At 39.4% G+C, this 17,896-nt stretch overlaps 1 protein-coding gene across 7 annotated transcripts in view; it reads right to left on the reverse strand.

The window, feature by feature from the left end:
- The window catches only part of PHACTR1 (phosphatase and actin regulator 1), a 305,056-nt gene that overhangs the window by 116,969 nt on the left and 170,191 nt on the right, over nucleotides 1-17,896 (reverse strand). For all 7 annotated transcript variants that reach the window (XM_035319553.1, XM_035319552.1, XM_035319555.1 and 4 more), the window contains one exon: nucleotides 10,525-10,689. In XM_035319553.1, coding sequence (XP_035175444.1) covers nucleotides 10,525-10,689 — 165 coding nt within the window. The remainder of the gene's footprint in view (nucleotides 1-10,524; nucleotides 10,690-17,896) is intronic.

The raw sequence follows: 17,896 nt of genomic DNA on the forward strand, positions 1-17,896 counted from the left end.
ACTCATTCCTGGTTGTGGTGGTAGAATAAGAGTTCATAGTAATATAGAGTAATAACTAGAGCTCATAGAGTAATTCATACAGGAATTACTCCCAGTCAGAGGAAAAAAAAAAAAAAAAGCATCTGTAGCAAAAGCTGAATGACATTACAGTGACAAAGAATTAGAATTATCTAGTTCATAAGTAAATAAAAGCCAGAAAAGATTTATGGAGCCTTTCAGTATTGTAGCATCATCAGAGATAATATCTGTACTGCAATAGGGGATTTACAGGTGGCAGGCATTATGGTGGTCATTTGTCTGCCTTGTGAAAAACAAGACCAGCTATTTATTGTACAATCTAGATACCCCTTGCTTTTGACATTGTTCCTTTCAAGATAATTAGGGCACCCATGTGAAATTTTAATGCTATTAATTCAGGGGCTGAATGAAACATGATTCAAAGAACAATTACTAAGGCTTGTGCCTTACTGGTACAAAATACTGCAAAATGTCATCTGTTTGTATAATTCATAATCTTGTCTGGTTTTGTGCTCTTCCTAGCAAATGGAACAGGTTCTCGAAAACAAGACATAAAACCATAAAAATACAACCATTTTCTCACTTTCATCCCACTTTTTCATCACTTTCAGAAATGTTGTTCCAACTAAACCAGATGAGGATGGCCAAAGCCTCAACCCTTACGAAAGCTATTGAGAAGACCAAGAAAACAAATTTTCACTGATCAGTAAGCAAAGGGTATGACACAAACAGCTCTAGACACCATTGCACAGCCTCTATACAAATCTTGAGATCAACTGGAAAATCAGAAGCAGTAAGTTTTGTCTCTGTTCTACCCTGTACAATACCTGTCTTGCACTGTGCCTCACTGGGAATGCACAGAAGTCTGACAGTGGTTCTGCATTCACTTGTCTGCAAAGAAACTTCCTTCTCTCTCTCTGGGGTTGGATCTAAAACCCACAGATGCCTGCAGACTGCCATCTAGTCTCTGACAAACACCAAGAGGCTTGGGAAGCTCTGTCCTGACTACTGACTGAGTCAGGTAAAGGGGAGATGCAGAGCTCTGTCATGCTGCAAGGAATGCTGAAGATCTCAAAGGGACAGCACTAACATACTCAGGATTGTCCCTACACCACCAGCAATCACTGCTCTCACTCATGTTTCACCTTGGGGACTGATTACCTCTGTATTCTTCTCCTGCTCTTTCTTGTTACCCTTCAGGAGCGTCTCGCTCTTAAGGCAACATGGCTTCCTTAGGAACTGTTAATATCTTCTGTCCTTCCTACCTCCTCCTTTTCAAAGCAAATGGAAGGGTGAGGACAGATAAGGATCCTACATCTATCATAAAATCCCAAATTATTACCGTGAACGACTTTTCAGAAGTTCCCATTCTGATCCTTTCCTTCCTTGCAGATGCACATTTGGTGAGAGGTGTTCTGAATATTTTAGAGTCAAGACCAAACTTGCAAAAGGATGCCAAATTCATTGCCGCTCTTTCAAACTCATCTCCCAACCTAAAACTAGAACACTCAAAGGCAACCTTTTATGCCCCAGCCAGCCAATGTCTGTTTTCTCACATCAATTTCTGTATATTTCTAGCAGCCGTAGTGGCTCCCTTGTCTTTCTCTGCTCTAGTTTACAACTTCTCTACCTGTTTGTAACTTCAGCCAATTTTGGTGATGGGACATAAGACCACAAAATCGTTATGCTTCTAAAGCTTGGAGAAACTAGGAGGCTGGCTAGAGGAAAGTGATCCCAATTGCTCTTCCTAGCCTCATGATTAAACAGCAGAAGATGCAGGAAGGAGCAACCCATATTAAATCAGGTTTTGTAAGTTCTATTGTACATGGAAATATAGCTTTGTTTCTTTACCCAACACCTATAAATGAAAATCTTCCAGAAGAGATGATGTGTCCAGAAGCCACAAGCTGGTAAGAAAAAAACAAACAAACAAAACAAAAAAACAAAACCCTAATGCTCAGGCATTTCTAAACTTTAGTCCAAATGACATTTGAGTATTAAACTCACAAACAACAACATATTTTTTAACTAATGTTTAATATACCTCTAGCATATTTTCTCATTAGATATGAAACTGGGAGGAATACTAATACGACTACTTAATACAGTCTTGATTCTAAGCCCATGAAAACCAGAGGGAATTCAACAATCATTTTTACTGGGCTTTCTATCAGGTCCATAAAGCACACAAGCTATTAGTTTTGAAAATGTAAGTGCCAGCATAGAAGTGTAAATGAAGTATTGATTCTTCATGATGGCAACAGAAAATTCATAGGCTTCCAAGTGTTTTTAGGCAGAACTTAAATATATAAAAGGCTGTGAGGGTGTGTTTTGAGCACATGTTCACATACTGGAAACATTATGGCCGGCAGACACAAGGTTTACTACTGTGAAGAGCTGAGCACCTACTGAGCACTAGAACCTTCTGTTTGGAACAAAGACCCTCAGAAGGGAGATTGTGCAGCTGGCAGAAGTCTTTGTAAGCTGTCTGCATGAGCAAAGGCTTCTGGCTTTCAGTGAATGCCTGCCAGGCACCCTGCACCCAGTGAAAACAGGAAAAATTCATCAGCATCAGCAGAAGGGAAAGTCATATCCATTGTCAACTATTTTCAGCACAAATCCAAGTCAACTTCAGGCAGCAGCATTTCCAGGCACTCTTTGGACCTTGCTCAGAGTACAGCTTATCTATGCACTTTCAGCTGTCAGCCCCATGCTTCTGAGGCATTTATTATGAGCACATGGAGACCACGAGTTTTCTCCAAAACTTAGGGAGGTAATGGATTTGTGTTTTTAGGTTCAAGCAGTACCTAATGGCAAATCTAAACTCATAGTAAATTCTCTTTTAAAATAGGCAAATAATGCTGTTGATTAAGTTGAAAAAGTATGATTCACCACAGCAAAAGGCTGATTTTTACTGCCTGGTTTGATAAACAAAATTATTTGTGTTGCCTGATTAACTTGGAGAGACTCACAGAGCTCTGAAGGTACTAAGGACCAAGAATGTTAACTTACAAATTAAAACCTTTTAAGGGCAACCAAGGTCTGTTTGTTCAAAAATCTACATGCACATACTCATTTGCAAAATAAGACACTGAGGTACCTCGTTTTTAAGCCTGGCAACATATACCCACCACCCTAACAATAGCAAAAGGAATAGCTAGTGATGTTCATTGTCACTGATCTATTCTACCATTACTTTATGTAAAAGTGTAATAAGGGGTCATAAAAGCAGATTGAACTTGCTATAATGAAAGGAACATTTTGTAGGTAATAGACAACTCACATGCAGTTAACAACAGAGAGTACTGTATCTTCAGCCTATGCAAAACAATGGAAACCAAAGTAAGTCTTATAAAGTCTCCAGTCTTTATACAGACACTGCAATGTCTGAAAATGTAATTAGTTTCAGTAAAGCAAACAACAAATATTCAAAAAAAAAAACATTGGGATCTTCAAAATAGTAAGTTGAATTTCCAGTAAGAAATTGAGATTTTCTTTTTATCTGCTGTTGGTTTCCATGACATTCTTTTGCAGTCACATGAGTTTTTATAATAATCTTTTGTATTACTGGAATCCAAGACTCTCTCTGAAGAAGTTTGACTCAGTGAGCAGCAGTTCTGAAGGAAGTACAACACACTGGTGGATTGACAAAAAAAATGGAGATCTGGTGAAATTGCAATTAAGTCCCAATGCCTAATGTATAGGGACTGGAACAGATTAGCAGCAGAATCTGTAAGAGAGCACAAGTTTTCTCTCTTCACCAAAGGCTCTAATCATCATCTCTGGCTTTATCTGCCAAGCCTCTTGGGTCTATCCTGGTAGCCAGGTGTAGCTCTTACTGACTGAATGGAACTTTTATTCACTTCTATGAGATCTGTCATGGTAACTAAGGTAGTTATCTGGTTTACTCTTTCTTGCACTTTAGCTCATGTGGCTACTTAACATGGGCACTCATGAAAAACAATCTGATTTAAATAATTCAAGGAGGATCAGCAATGCCACATTAAATACTTGTGTGGACATTTTAATTAAGAACTGAATTGGCCTTAATGAATTATAATAAAATGAATGAGTTCATGAACTGAGTAAACATCCACCCAAGAGTTTACTGTGATATAATTAATCTATTTCATATTTATCATTTAAATAATTCAGAAACATTTTCTCAAGTTATAATGTATAAACAAGCCTTAGTACAAACAAGACTTAGATAAAGATTTCTTAGAAAGAACCATTCTTTGTCAAACTATCTTTGATTCCCAATTCATAATCTGTTTTTTCCTGATAAACCTCTGAAAATAGGGCACTTCAGATTCTCTTTCTAGCAACTGTTTATGATTCCTCTACATAACAGACCAAGCAGCCCTGGAAAGGGCTTACGGCTAATGGCTTTGTCTGGGTGACTGCCATCCCCATTTCAGATCCCAGTGGATCTAGGATTCTCATCCCCACTGCCAATACAGTATTCATCTAGCTGTATGTGCCGTTTTGAGGTATTTCACAGACAATGAAAAAAGGGCAGCTACCCTGATTAAAAAATCCTATCAGATTACAGCCACTGGGCTGCATGTTTGCATTATTGTAACAACTAATTTCCCAACAAAAATATGGGTCAAACGTCAGTCAGCTCACTGATGCAGCAGGACTTGGTCGATGTACTGTCATGCTGGCTTGCTTCATTTCTTCTCCTGTGGGAAACACTGAACAAGAGCAAAGCTGTATTCTAGGAATAAAACTCCCTCAACAGCATCTCTGAACAAATTTCCCATTTGGAAATCACCCAGCAGCAGTATCTGAAATGCATGGTGGGTTTTTCATGCTGCTGTTCTGGGAGTGAGATGGCCATGTTCACCTCCAAGCAAGCGCAGATGTTACCAAGCAGATTCCTCCAGCCAGAGCACCTTAACCCTGTATGGCCATGAATGAGCTCTGCTGAGTCTCAAGACGTGTGCTTGCATGATATAGATTAGTGACCATTAACAAATTTGTGTGGTAATATCCAATGGCTGTTTCTTTGATGGAATAATGAAAATGACTCATGGCACAAGTTCCTTAAAAACCACATCCTCAGACCAACCAGCATCCTACCAGAAAGGCAAAGAAAGGACCACTTGGGGTGATGAAGACTACCTGGTGCAACAATTTACCACTGTTCTTCAGTCTTTGATTGCATCGCAGACTGAATGCCTTGTGGCTCTATTTCACTGTAAAATGTTGCCATTCTCCTACACATTATTAACAAGGGCATTACAAACCTGAAGAACAAAAGCCAGCAGCCTGAGAAACAGCAATTAATTTCCATGTTTTAAATGAAATCTACAAATAAAAAGAAGCTTCAATGTTTTTATTATTAAATGAAAACTTTCTAAAATAATCATTAAGGACCCAGTTTGATGAAGACTCATGATGATGATTCATGAGTCACTGCAATAGCAGGTGAAGATATACAATTTTTTACACAAGAATAAGCTTCTTTCAAACACGCTTGTTCTCCCTCCCCCAAACTAGTTATTCTATTATTGTTGATTTGTCAGTAAAACACTTTTGAAACCATCTCCAGTTCAGGTCATTCTCTATTCCACATAACATGAAGAAGTTTATGCTATTAACAGCATCTCTTCTTCAATCCTCAAAATTTGCAGTAAATTCTCTAATAGATTAATGGTGGTATATTATTTTAAAAAGAATGCATTGTTGTAGGGTTACGTCGCAGTATTGCAGTTTGGGCAGCCTTATATAATCTTCACAGCAGCTGGAAGAGTAATTAGCAGAAAAACCAAATGGCCTCATTAAACATCCATTTCCTGTAAGATGGGACACATTTAAGGGCCTTGTCTCAAATGTTCCATTAAAGCTCTACGCAGAGCTGGTGTGGGGCTCCAACCATCCCAAAAGACATTTTCAGTCCAGCTAAGCAACGTCCACTTCTTAAAACCTGGAAATGTTATGCAGCAGCCCTCAAGAAGACACATAAATCTTGCTCTGCAGTGGAATAAACACTCCTGGAGGAGTGATTATACTCCCCATTTTTGACAGAAGCTTCCATTTCGCAATTCAAGTTTAAAAATAGACAACTGCTCTAACTGCCTTCTGTGTGTAAATCATAGCCGCATCTTCTGAACATAAATGTGCATTTGCATTGTTTTAATGTGTCTAAAATGCTGAATCTAAAAACATGGATAATTTACAATTCCAGCAATAAAGAAGCAAGTGTCACTCAGGCTTTCCCTTGCTACGAAGTGCTTATGATTTGGGCTGTTGATCTAATTGCAGGTTTGAAAATGACCATTGGGTTTCAAAATCTCTGTGGATCTTTGGTTCCGCAGCAGTAAGCAGATACATAAGCTAGTTTTTGCTCACTTTACAGAAGGGCAAAAGGTTGAATTATTAAAAGTTGCCTATAGTTTTGAATGAATTCTGGTGCAACTTCTGGGCAGCTTCTCAAAAGACAGTGAAGAAATGCTAGTGCAGGCAAAGAGATGTACACTGTCTATATTACTGGGCTTCAGTTTTTAAATCCAGTGCACAGACCTCAGCTATTCAGCAGAGTAACCGATAGCAAGAGTGTACATCTCAGAAAGCCTGATGTGGCTTTAAAAACATTGTGCAGCCTGCTGGAGCCATCCCAGCTGCATTCAGCTAAGTGCTCATCAGGCAAAGAAAATTCACTGTTTTTTCCTGGCTTCTGTTGTAAGTAAGACTGCTCCACAACAATTAAAAGAAACAGCCTCCTCAAGTGATATAACACTGTTAGCTTGACTGTGCTCCCAAAACTTTATCATATTTGCTCATTGATATGTGGGACCTTCAGGCCCGCCATGGTAATAAAGATTTCCACACTTTCTGTGCTAGATAAAATTTTAGAGGGGGACAATCACCTCCCTTGACCTGCTGGCCACTCCTCTGTTGATGCAGCCCAGGATGCAGTTGGCCTTCTGGGCTGCAAGCATGCACTGCTGGCTCATGTTGAGCTTCTTGTCCACCAGAATCCCCAAGTCCTTCTCTGCAGGGCTGCTCTCACTGAATTCTTCTCCTCTCTGTGCTCCTGTTTGGGATTGCCCTTATACAGATGCAGCACCTTGCACTTGGCCTTTTTGAACCTCATTAGGTTCACAAGGCCTAATTCTTAACCTTGTGCAGGTACCTTTGGATGGCATCCCTTCCTTCTATGAAGAAGTTGCTTAAATCAAACCCCAGATCTGGTCTCACCTGATGTTTACCATCTCCAACAACAGACTCTCACAGAGTGTGATCTTTTCTGCCTTCTCTTGTCACTCTGCAAAAAGCCTAATGGTGATGCTCACAGACTGACCAACTGTAAGGTAAATGGCATTAATGTTTGTGTCAAAAACCATGACTTGCTGCTTCACGACTAAGTCAGCACCAAGACAATATCAGATTATAAACCTTCCTGCATAGTTACTATGAGGATATCAAAACCAACGCACGGTGGTAGCAGATAAAGCTGTGTATGATGTGTATAAGTGTATGAAGCACCCCTTAATCTTCTGCTTGTCAGTGACAATGCACTAATGAAGATGGAGGACTCAATATGTTCAAACATCACAATCTGAGCAATGATATGCTGCAGGAAACCATATATAATAAGCATAATGTTAAGGTCCTCTATAAACCAAACTAGGTTTTCTACCTCATCTTATGCAATTATCAGGTGTCAGAAAATTTTCCTTATTACCCAAAAGGTTTTTCAAAATGCTCACTGAATACAGGACTGTATTTTAAAGCATTCAGCTCTAAATAAATATTCCTTAGCACAAGGCTTTTAGTCTGATAAAGATATGGATGTAAGACATTAGCACTTGGAAATCTCAAGAAAAGACAACCTTTCAACTTTAAATATCAGCCTGACTCTCTTTTGCTTCTAGTCCTCTCCCAGAAAAAAAAATAAGTAAAAAAAAATCCCATTAATTTCAAAGGAACTTTCAACAGATAAGGTCATGTGTTTTGACCCTTACTACTTTCAATATTTAAAATAATTGAATCTATTTTTGCAGCAAATAAGAGGCTAATAAAATACTTGTATTAGTATTTATTTTTAATAATTACTGATGTTCTGAACAGGTAGGAAAGCTTGGATGCGTTCCTGCACAACACTTAATCAGATATTTTTTTTTTCCCCAAGCATCATAGTTATCAGTGCACTAGGAGAAAATGAGACTATTAGGAAGTTTCATGTTGGCTCTAATTATGCCATCTCATAAGCTTGTCCTTTGCAAAATTTATTGTAAAAAATAATTATATTTTCTCAGTGAGATCAGAGGTATTAGATTGGAGCTCATGGAAAAATGTGTTGAAAAATGCTAGGTTTGTGGGTGAAAAATCTTTTGTATTACACATATTAGGTTCAACCAATGCTGCTGAATTGACAGAGAGGGGTCTCACAGGATCCTGCTGGATTTCTGTTCCCCAGGGTTGCAGATGATGGAAACTGTGGGGTCCCCAGCTCTGGTATGGTCCAGAAGCACATATCTTCCTGTGCCTCCTGCGGGGTGTTCAGCAAATTTGACATTTGTGTAAATTTTGCTGCAGTTATTAGTAGGGGAGCTGACAAGAATAGCAATTTTGCAGGGCAGCTGCAGGATACTGTTGGCTTACTAGTAATGGATTATTTTTTTTTAATTCAAAAAAAAAAAAAGGAGAGGAGAGGAAGGGGAGGAAAAAAAAGGTTTGGGATTCATCTGAGATCAAACCCTGTACCTCAATCAACAAACTGGATACCCTGCTTTTAATTTAGTTCTTCAGACACTGAAATCCCTCTTATCAGGGGAGGAGATATTCTGGCTTGTCTGGTAAAGCTTCCTTCTGCTCTGAGAAAAGGAAATGCATGTTTTTACTCTGGTTTTAATCACTGTATACTTTCCAAATGTTTTGGTAATCAGGGAAAATCTACATAATAGCTATTGTAGTGCCCAGAGCAGACCAGGCAGGCATGTTCAAGCCAGATTCAAACTAATTGGTCTAACCACAGCAGTATATAGCTCAGCCCCAGCTCCTGGAACTAGATAAACCATACAACCAAATACTAGGGAGGCTTTTGCAGCCCATGGTATGTCCTGTACTGCTGTGATTATGCTACCAGCTGTAACCAACCAGGCCAGAATGCAACCAGGCCAGAAAACTAGCTTCAAACTGGTGACAAAATACACATATCCACATATCCAATGCTCCTATGAGCAATATGGTTTTCATAGAAATCCTGCTACGCCACACTACAGTTATGACTGATACAGAATATGAAAGACAAGCCACTTGTTTTGCACATCATTTTAGTGACAATAACTTCGCAGCTGTCAAGTCAAAAATACAATCATCACTCAGAGTAAATTAGCCATCTATTCCAGTTCATTATTTTTTGCCTGATAAATCAGGGAGCAGTTTAAACACCATACATAAAGAGCACCTTTAGGTCTGAATGAACTGCAAACTCTTACTCTGCATTTAACTTTGCACATGAATTTGCACTTAACTACATGAGACTTCTTGTGTGATTATGGGCCATTTTCATGAGTACAGGCTTAACGGTGTCAAAAACTACACTCTAGTCCTGCATGAAAGCTTCTATCGTACATAAACAGCTCAGAGAGCAATTGAGTTGTAACCCAAGACTTCTGTCACTGCTTTGTTTCTAGCTCTGGTGAGAACAATAAGAAATCAGAAGAAAATTCATCTTTTCTCACAGACAATCCAGACTTGAGACTTGCTGAAACACATGTACTAATTATTAGGCATCCTGGAAGAGCAACGCAAAGAACCCTTCTAAAAAAGTAACAGAACTTGAAACCAAGAACACCAGGTACAAAATTCCAACACATGAATCAGCGCCTGGATTTGGGATTCTTGCTCAGACAAATTTGCAATATAAAAATATGTATTTGCAGTTTTCCATATACATAAAAATATATTTTAAAAGTCTTAAACCGGGAGTGTTAAATACAATGGCGGGAGAAGGGGTGTGGCAGGAGGACAGATTTGTTTTTCTCAGGAAACAAGTGACAAATCTTTCTAGCCCAAGGGAAAAATAATTTATGATTATGCAATTTACTCAACAGAATGTCAACTCCTTTGCCATCTATTTTTCTTGCTCCCTTGTTAGCACTTACATTGTTTGAGTGTAGCTATATCCTCCACTTGGCTTGTCTTTTCACGCTACCACTTCTTTTACCACAATTTGCTAAATCAATGTATGAGATTTCTTTTGGGCTACCCTCTAGCTATAATAGCAAAACCTGAAAATACAGCTTTGGCGAGCTATTGATTTAATTGTAATGCATGTGAGGTGGCATTCTTCTTCTCTCTTTTTTTTTTTTTTTTTTTTAATGACAGAGCTGGTGGTAACAAAGTTAAAAATTGCTTAAAATCCAAGAAATCTCTCCCAGCCAAGCTACAAACTTCAAAACATGCATAAATTGGCACTCCATTAACAGTTTTCAACCTTGTTGAACAAACAGTCCAAGATAAACAGACCAATCTGACTAAGAGTATTACCTGCAGAAGTGTGCTTAAATTTTTCGCTCTTCTTCTTCCTCCATTTCCATGGCTTAAAAAGCCTTCCAAGAGTGGCAAATTTGCTTCTTCTTCTGATTGGAGGCGTGTGAGTCCCAGGTACCAGAGAATCTGAACGCATTGCAGCCAGTCTTTCCACTTCCTCAGCTGTGGTTTCCACAAGAAAAATAAAAAAAATAATAATAATAAAAAAAAGAGGTGAAATAGGTGTTCTAACAAATTATCAGAGAACCACACAGATGGTTAAATTTTTACATGGCTACAGAGAACAGTAAAAAAGGGAAAAAATGTAGTCTTTATTATTTTATTTTTTGTTTGTTTGTTTGTTTGTTTTTCCTTTCAGTGGAATCCATACTGTGCTGTAAAGAGCAGTATTAATAATCAGATTCAGTCTTCAGCAAATCATTCTGCATTGCTCTAGACAGCTGGCAGCCCATCCACCAGCCATTCCCATGGAAGTGAGTGATAGAGACTTGGAAAGAGATAGCTCCAAAGAAATTATGAAATACTGCTTAAGCGAAATATTGCAAGCTTGTCTTGCAATGGAAAGAGAAATTTGCATTAACCTATATTTATCAGTGGCAAGGACTGAATACCCTCTGGTAACATCACTGCGTTCACTAAATCTGCCTGAGTTCCAGAAGGGGCTGCATCAAGTATTTTCTAGTGACAGAAAACATGTTAAAAATTCAGAAAGGTCCTCCTAGTCCCACTTCTTTGCCCACCCATTTTCCTCCTTTTAAAAGGCTTTAAACCTAGGGACTTGGAGAATTTTAACACAGTCCACAGTTACAGCTGAATTCCCTAGAGAGGGCGTTACAGGTTTTCACTGAACTTCTGTTTTTAATAACAAAAATTAATAAATTTCTGCGACCATTACATTGTAATACATCATGGTAGTCTCAATACTTAAATAAACAAGCAAACCAACAAACAAATTAGAAGAATTTAAGTTACTCTTCCTTCCCCTAACAACAAGAGAAGTCTGGGGGTAGTCATAGAATCACAGAATGTGAGGGATTGGAAGCGACCTTGAGAGATCATCTAGTCCTATCCCCCTGCCAGAAGAGGAACACCTAGATCAGGTCACACAGGAATGTGTCCAAACGGGTTTTGAATGTCTCCAGAGTAGGAGACTCCACAACCCCCTAGTCAGCCTTTTTCACTTGGCACAATTACCTTGCATGGTCTCCCCCTCAGTTTTCCAGAGAAAATGTATGCTAATGTGTTTGGGAATTAACATCCCTGTGATTAGAGAGAGGCACAGACAGAGGTAAGCTGGGACCACAAAGGAAAACACCAACCGTAGGAAGGTACCAGCAGCATGGAGAGAAGGTCAAAGGGTCCCTCCATGCCACAGCTGCCAGGGCTGCGAGAAGCTCTTCCAGCCCTGGGCTGAAACATGCAGCCTCTGACACTAAGAAGAGCATCTGCATAATTCAGTCATCTTGAAGGAGACTTTTTAAAAATTAAATATATATGTGTATATATATATTTTCCCCATCCACACAAAGGCATGAGAAAAGACCTGGGAAACTACAGACTGGTTAGTCCCTAACCTCAGTCCCTGGAGAAGATTGTCCTGAGGGTAACTGAAAGTCAGTTAAAGGATAAAGTTATTATCAGTCAACATGAGCTCATCAAGGGAAAGTGTGTCCTTCATAATTTGATCTCCTTCTAGGATAAGGTCACCTGCTTGGTGGATGAAAAGGTAGTGGTGGACGTAATCTTTCTGGATTTTAGCAAGGCATTTAATACTGCCCCTCATGGCATCCTTCTGGACAAATTGTCCAACTGTAAGACAAACAGGTTCACGCTGTGCCGGGTGATGATGGCTCAAAGGTAGAGCTCAGAGGGTCATTGTGAATGAGGCTACATCTGGCTGGTGGATGGTCACCTCCAGTGTCTCCCAGGGCTCAATTCTACAGCTAGTCCTCTAACATTTTTATTTGATCTGAGTGCAGGAGTGGAATGCAACCTCAACAAGTCCACTGATGATACTAAACTGGGGGTGCTGTTGGCTGACTGGAGGTACGAGAGGCCTTGCAAAGAGATCTAGATAGATTAGAGCACTGGGAAATCATCATCAGCATGAAGTTCAATAAAGGGAAATGCTAGGGGTTGCACCTGGGATGGAGAGGCTGAGGACACTTGGGTTATCCAGTCTAGAGAAAAGGAGACTGAGAGGCCACCTCATGGCTCTCAGCAACTCCTTGAGGAGAGGAATTTGTAAGGAGCTGCCGGTCTCTGCTCCCTGGGTACTGATGACAGGATATGCAGGAAGAGCACAAAGGGGCTGTTCATTAGAAAAAGACTTTTTTGTAAGGGTGGTCAAACACTGGAACAGGTTCCCGGATTGGTGGTTGATGCCCCATGACCATCAGTGTTCGAGAGGCCTTTGAACTCTCTTTGAACCCTCACTGACATGCTTTAACTTTTGGTTAGCCCTGAAGTGGTCAGGGACTTGGACTAGATGGTTTTTGAAGGTCCCTTCCAACTGAACTGTTCCTTTCTGTTCTGTCATTTCCCAGGCTAGTGTTGTAATGCAACACGGCCAGAAAAACTGATGTTTGCACAAAGGCAATCTGGATTCATAAAGATGGGACACAGATCTTCACTGCTCCCATTTTGAAGACAGCAACCTAGTGTTTTTATTACACCTGTACTGTTTAAGGATTAATCTCAGTCACGAGCGCAGGTTTGGAAATGTCAACAAGAACAGAACTGTGAAGGGATGAACACCCCTACTCCACACAGAATGAACCACCAGAGATTTCAGCTGGCAAATTCTTGAGCATCTCAATGGAAATTTTTCAGAGGCTTTAAGTTTGCCAAATTTAGGTTGGTTTTCATGGCAACAACTACAGATATATCTCTAGCACATAGGAAATCCTATTACCAGAGCTCCAAACTAAAATATTATTTAAGCCTCTTTTTTTTTTTTTTTTTTTTTTCCCCCAAGAAGTTGTTTATTTTGTTCTTCTTGTCATGTTTTTAACATTGGCAACACATTCTTTTTCCTTTTCCTGTAAGATATCACTGCCAGATACAGCTGCCTATAAGGTGAGAAGCTGCTAGCCAATGAGATACAGAGTCTCAAACTGTTTCTCTGGAACTGGTTAAAAAAAACAACCATCCTCTGGGGCAATGGAGAGAAAGAAACATTTCTGAGAACATTTTCTTTCAATTAAAAGCAGAGGAAAAAAAAGGTAGCCTGGTCACAGCATTTCATTTTGTTCCAGCTCTTTACATTGTGTCTGACTGCCCAGAGAAACACTTGCTTATATGGAGAATCCCCTACAAGGTACTGTCCTACAAAGTGCTGGGACATGCTGCATCAAAGCTGAAATTGCCTTGTTATGCTGACCATGCCATGAGAATAAAAAAAAATAAATCAGATATTTCCTTGTGCTTTCTGTTTTCACTGGAACACGCAGCAGGGCTTTGAAGAACTGCACAGGATATATATAAATCACCTTACTCTATATGCAGATCCAAAGAGACCATGCCTTTTCCTACCTCCTCTGTTTTTAAGATGCCTCTAGTTAAAGCACACGACCATGCTGTGAGCCATTGATGACTTGTTTGAGATGCTGCTAGGAGCAGTGGGCTGGTACTGTCTTTGCTGCCTTACTTGGGGGATAGAGGGTGTAGCTGTGGTCCGTTGAACAAACTGGGAATGACACACTACTGCTGCTACATAAAACCACAGTTGAAATATAATGAATTTCCTCTTGCTGCTCGCCCTTTTTTTCCAGAGACACCATTTCTGCTACCAAGGCTTCCTACAGTTACTAAACCTCAGAGCTGCACAATTCTTTGAGAGCTGATCCTAATTGCTACTGCTGAACTGACATCCCTTAAAAATCTTTTGTAAGGCACATCCTCTACGGCAGTTGTCCTCTCACTGCCCCCAGGAAACTTCTCCCATTGAGGGCAAACTAACACAGATTCACCATCAGGCAACACTAACACTGGAGTCAAAAGGAATTTACCCAAAGGGGAGTTCATTAAAAGCTAAACATAGTGTTAAACCATTTTCATATTCTGACTGCTCTTCCTTGCATTTTGGTATCTTGTCTCACATGGAGCTGTTCCAGGAGCTCTGCTGGACTCAGCCATGAAGAGATGATATGGCTCTTCTCCTTCATCCAAACACACATGACTCTGAGCTACTACAAATAACAGTTCTTTTTTTTCCCCCTTTCACTCTGATTTTTCAGAAGGATTATTTATTTTTATTTTTTTTTTCCCTATGAAAAATACTGTCAAGAGCTCTGCTAATTCAAAGCATAATAATCACTGGCTAGGAATGAACCACATTAGCATAAAGCCATGACAGTTTTAATACAGTGAGAATAAGAACAGACCACAATGATAAAAGTAAAAGCTAGATTTGTGCACTCTTGCTTTCTGCTGCATCTTTCCCTTATGTTGGCCAGTTTTTTCTGTCTTTTTGGCTCCTAATGACTATTGATTTGCTGTGGGCTGTGACACCCACTGCTGACAGCAGGCTCTGTAGGCTGGTTTCACACCCTTGCTGTTCCCAAAAAAAGTGGTACTTGCATGAACATAAACCAACCTAGGTCTGAACACCTTTTTGCCATCAGTAAAAAAAGCAGTCCCAGCCTGATCAGCTTGCTGATCTGGGAACGGGAACTGGTGCCTGCAGTCACACTGCTGAGGTCTCATCTTTATGCTGGTGCCATAAATGTGACATTTATCGGTTAATGTTGATGCTGATTCTCTGTGCTTTTAGAAGCTGCTTCTGCAGGACCTGAGAGATCTTGCAGAGAAATGGAAGGACACTTGGACCTGTACTGATGACAAAAGGGCAATACGCTCCCCTCTCACTTTCTTCTGTCCCAGCTGTCATCCTGGAATAGCAACAGGGAAGCTAAACATAAGAGCTTTTTTACAGGCTCTTCGATTGTGAAACAGCTCTCTAGATTTTACTATAAACCTCAAGACATTTGAAGTATATACAGATTAGCGGCTTAAGCAAGACTTGTGATTTTAATTTTTAAATGAACCACAAACCAAAACTATTTTGCACCCAAGTGATTTAAAATAATTTTTTCAAACATGATTAAAATATACTAAAAAGACTTAAAAAACAAACAAATGAACAACAACAAAAACAAACAAACAAACAAAGAGGTCTGAAAGCCAATTTCTTCCGCTCCCCCCGCCCTTTTTTAAAAATTTTATTTTGCATTTAATGCTGGGTTTGATTTTTTTGTTGTTGTTTTTGTTTTGTTTTTGTTTGTTAAAGTCACTTCAAGTTTTATGAGTTGCAATGTGCACAAATGTCAGACATGGTCAAAATCAACTAGTCAGGAAGTCAAGGAAGAGCAATGTGAAAAGCAATTATTCAAAAGAACCAATGTAACAGCCCAGGAAAAAGTGGCCTGAGCAGATTGGACATGTTCTCCATGCTCTTATGAGTTTCCCACAACTTTTAGTGGAACTTTGATTTCCAGAAGGTCCCGTAAGAAACAATATGGGCATCACCTACTTTTTGGCTTTGAGAAGTGTAGAAGGCAGATCAAAGGCCCTCTCAAAGAAAACATATTGCAGTAGATTTTCTTGGAGAGCAATGACCAATTTTGTCATTCCCACATGTGTTTGGGAATCACAGCCTCTATTAATGCCAGTGATTGGCTCAGGCTCCATTTTACAAAAAAACAAACAAACAAACAAAACCCCCTATTTCTGCATTCAGGTACACAGCAATTTTACAGCTGAGTGCTGAAGCCCACCCATTTCATCCTTTACCTTTAATACTACCTTCCTCACTGGTAGTCACACTTGGTTTTCTCTCAGACCATTTTTGAAGACTCTTTCTTCATATTCAGACACATGATTAACAACTTAACAAGCTGTTTACTTCACAAAGTTATCTTTTAAGCCTTCTTAGTAAACACCAATGTCTAAATTGTGCTTTCTGTTATATTTCTTCAAATCTGTAGTAACAGGCCAGAAATGATATTGGCCCTAAAGTTGCAGTGGGCTGAACATGCCATTTTATTTACAGACAATACTAGTATATAAAACAAGCATACAACAAGACAAACAAACAAACAAAACACTATAATACTCCTTATTCCCAATCAACTTCCAACCAGTCCTTATTCTGCAGATTAATTCCCAACCAGTTCCTGTTATGAGGTTTACTTTGAACTCTGCATCCAAAAATCTCCCTCTTTAGATTGTACAGACCTTACTGTAAAAGCTCTGTTCAATGGACTATGTGGAAAGGCCATGTGTCTTTTTGAAACGTCAGGAAACCTGAAAAACTACTCTAATTGCAAAGCACTTATGTCTTCTCTTTATCTGAATGGGAACACTTTCAATTTTATTTTTTTAAAATGTTTTTCTTTCAGGAAAATGGTTCATTTTCTGCTCTTCTATTATCATCTGTACTGTTACTTCCCTTTAATTTCTCTTTGCACCTGGAATTAATTTTCAGCAGCCCTCCCGTTACTATGTGAATCACCCATTTAGACTTTCCCTAACTTTTCAAACGTCTCTTTTTACAATGAAAGACTAGGCATGGCATGCAGCCGTCTAAATTCAGGCTTCCCAGACAGGGATGATTAGCTCTTCAGTTGACAACAGCTCCCACTGGAAATATGCATTTGCAATGCCACTGACTTGGTTGGCACAGTGGGTTTATGAGCCATGAAGAGACTGTCAGTAGCTTTTCCCTGCATGCTAAGTAGTATTCCCCATTTCTAAAGCCCTGCCAATTATTACTGCTCCCCAGGTGTGTATCACTCTACATTGTATGTGTAAACTGAATCATCTCTTACCACTTACATTTGCCCATTTCAGCACAGGTATTAGACCATGGTACGGCTCTGCTCTGTGCTGTGATCCCTCTGTCTCAGTACATATATTTCTCTTGGTGGAACTGAAGCGTAATGAATAGCTTCAGAAGTCCAATCCCTTTAGGACCCTGCTTTTGCATTCCTCACACTTTGATGTAAAATGTTAATTATTCATGCTGATTGCAATCTGAAAGCCATTTTTTTTAGCCTCTGCAAACTGTACTGTACTGAATGCATCACTATAAACAGATCTTTAATGATACAAAATCTCTCAGAACACCAAACATTTTCTGTATTTTAACACTGTGCACAAGACTTCTACTTGCAACAACAGCGCTTTATCAGGTTGTGTTGTTAATAGCTACATAATTGCTTCCTATAAACCCTGTAATTACAGAAAACAAGGATTGTTGGAATTCACTTACATCAGCAGTTCTGTCTTTGCCTTATTGCTCTCATTACTCACTGCTTTCTCCATCCCTTAAGTGTTTATTACATGTAGATTTGGGCCTATGTTGAAT

This window comes from Oxyura jamaicensis, chromosome 2 (assembly GCF_011077185.1).
Source record: "Oxyura jamaicensis isolate SHBP4307 breed ruddy duck chromosome 2, BPBGC_Ojam_1.0, whole genome shotgun sequence".
NCBI lineage: Eukaryota > Metazoa > Chordata > Aves > Anseriformes > Anatidae > Oxyura > Oxyura jamaicensis.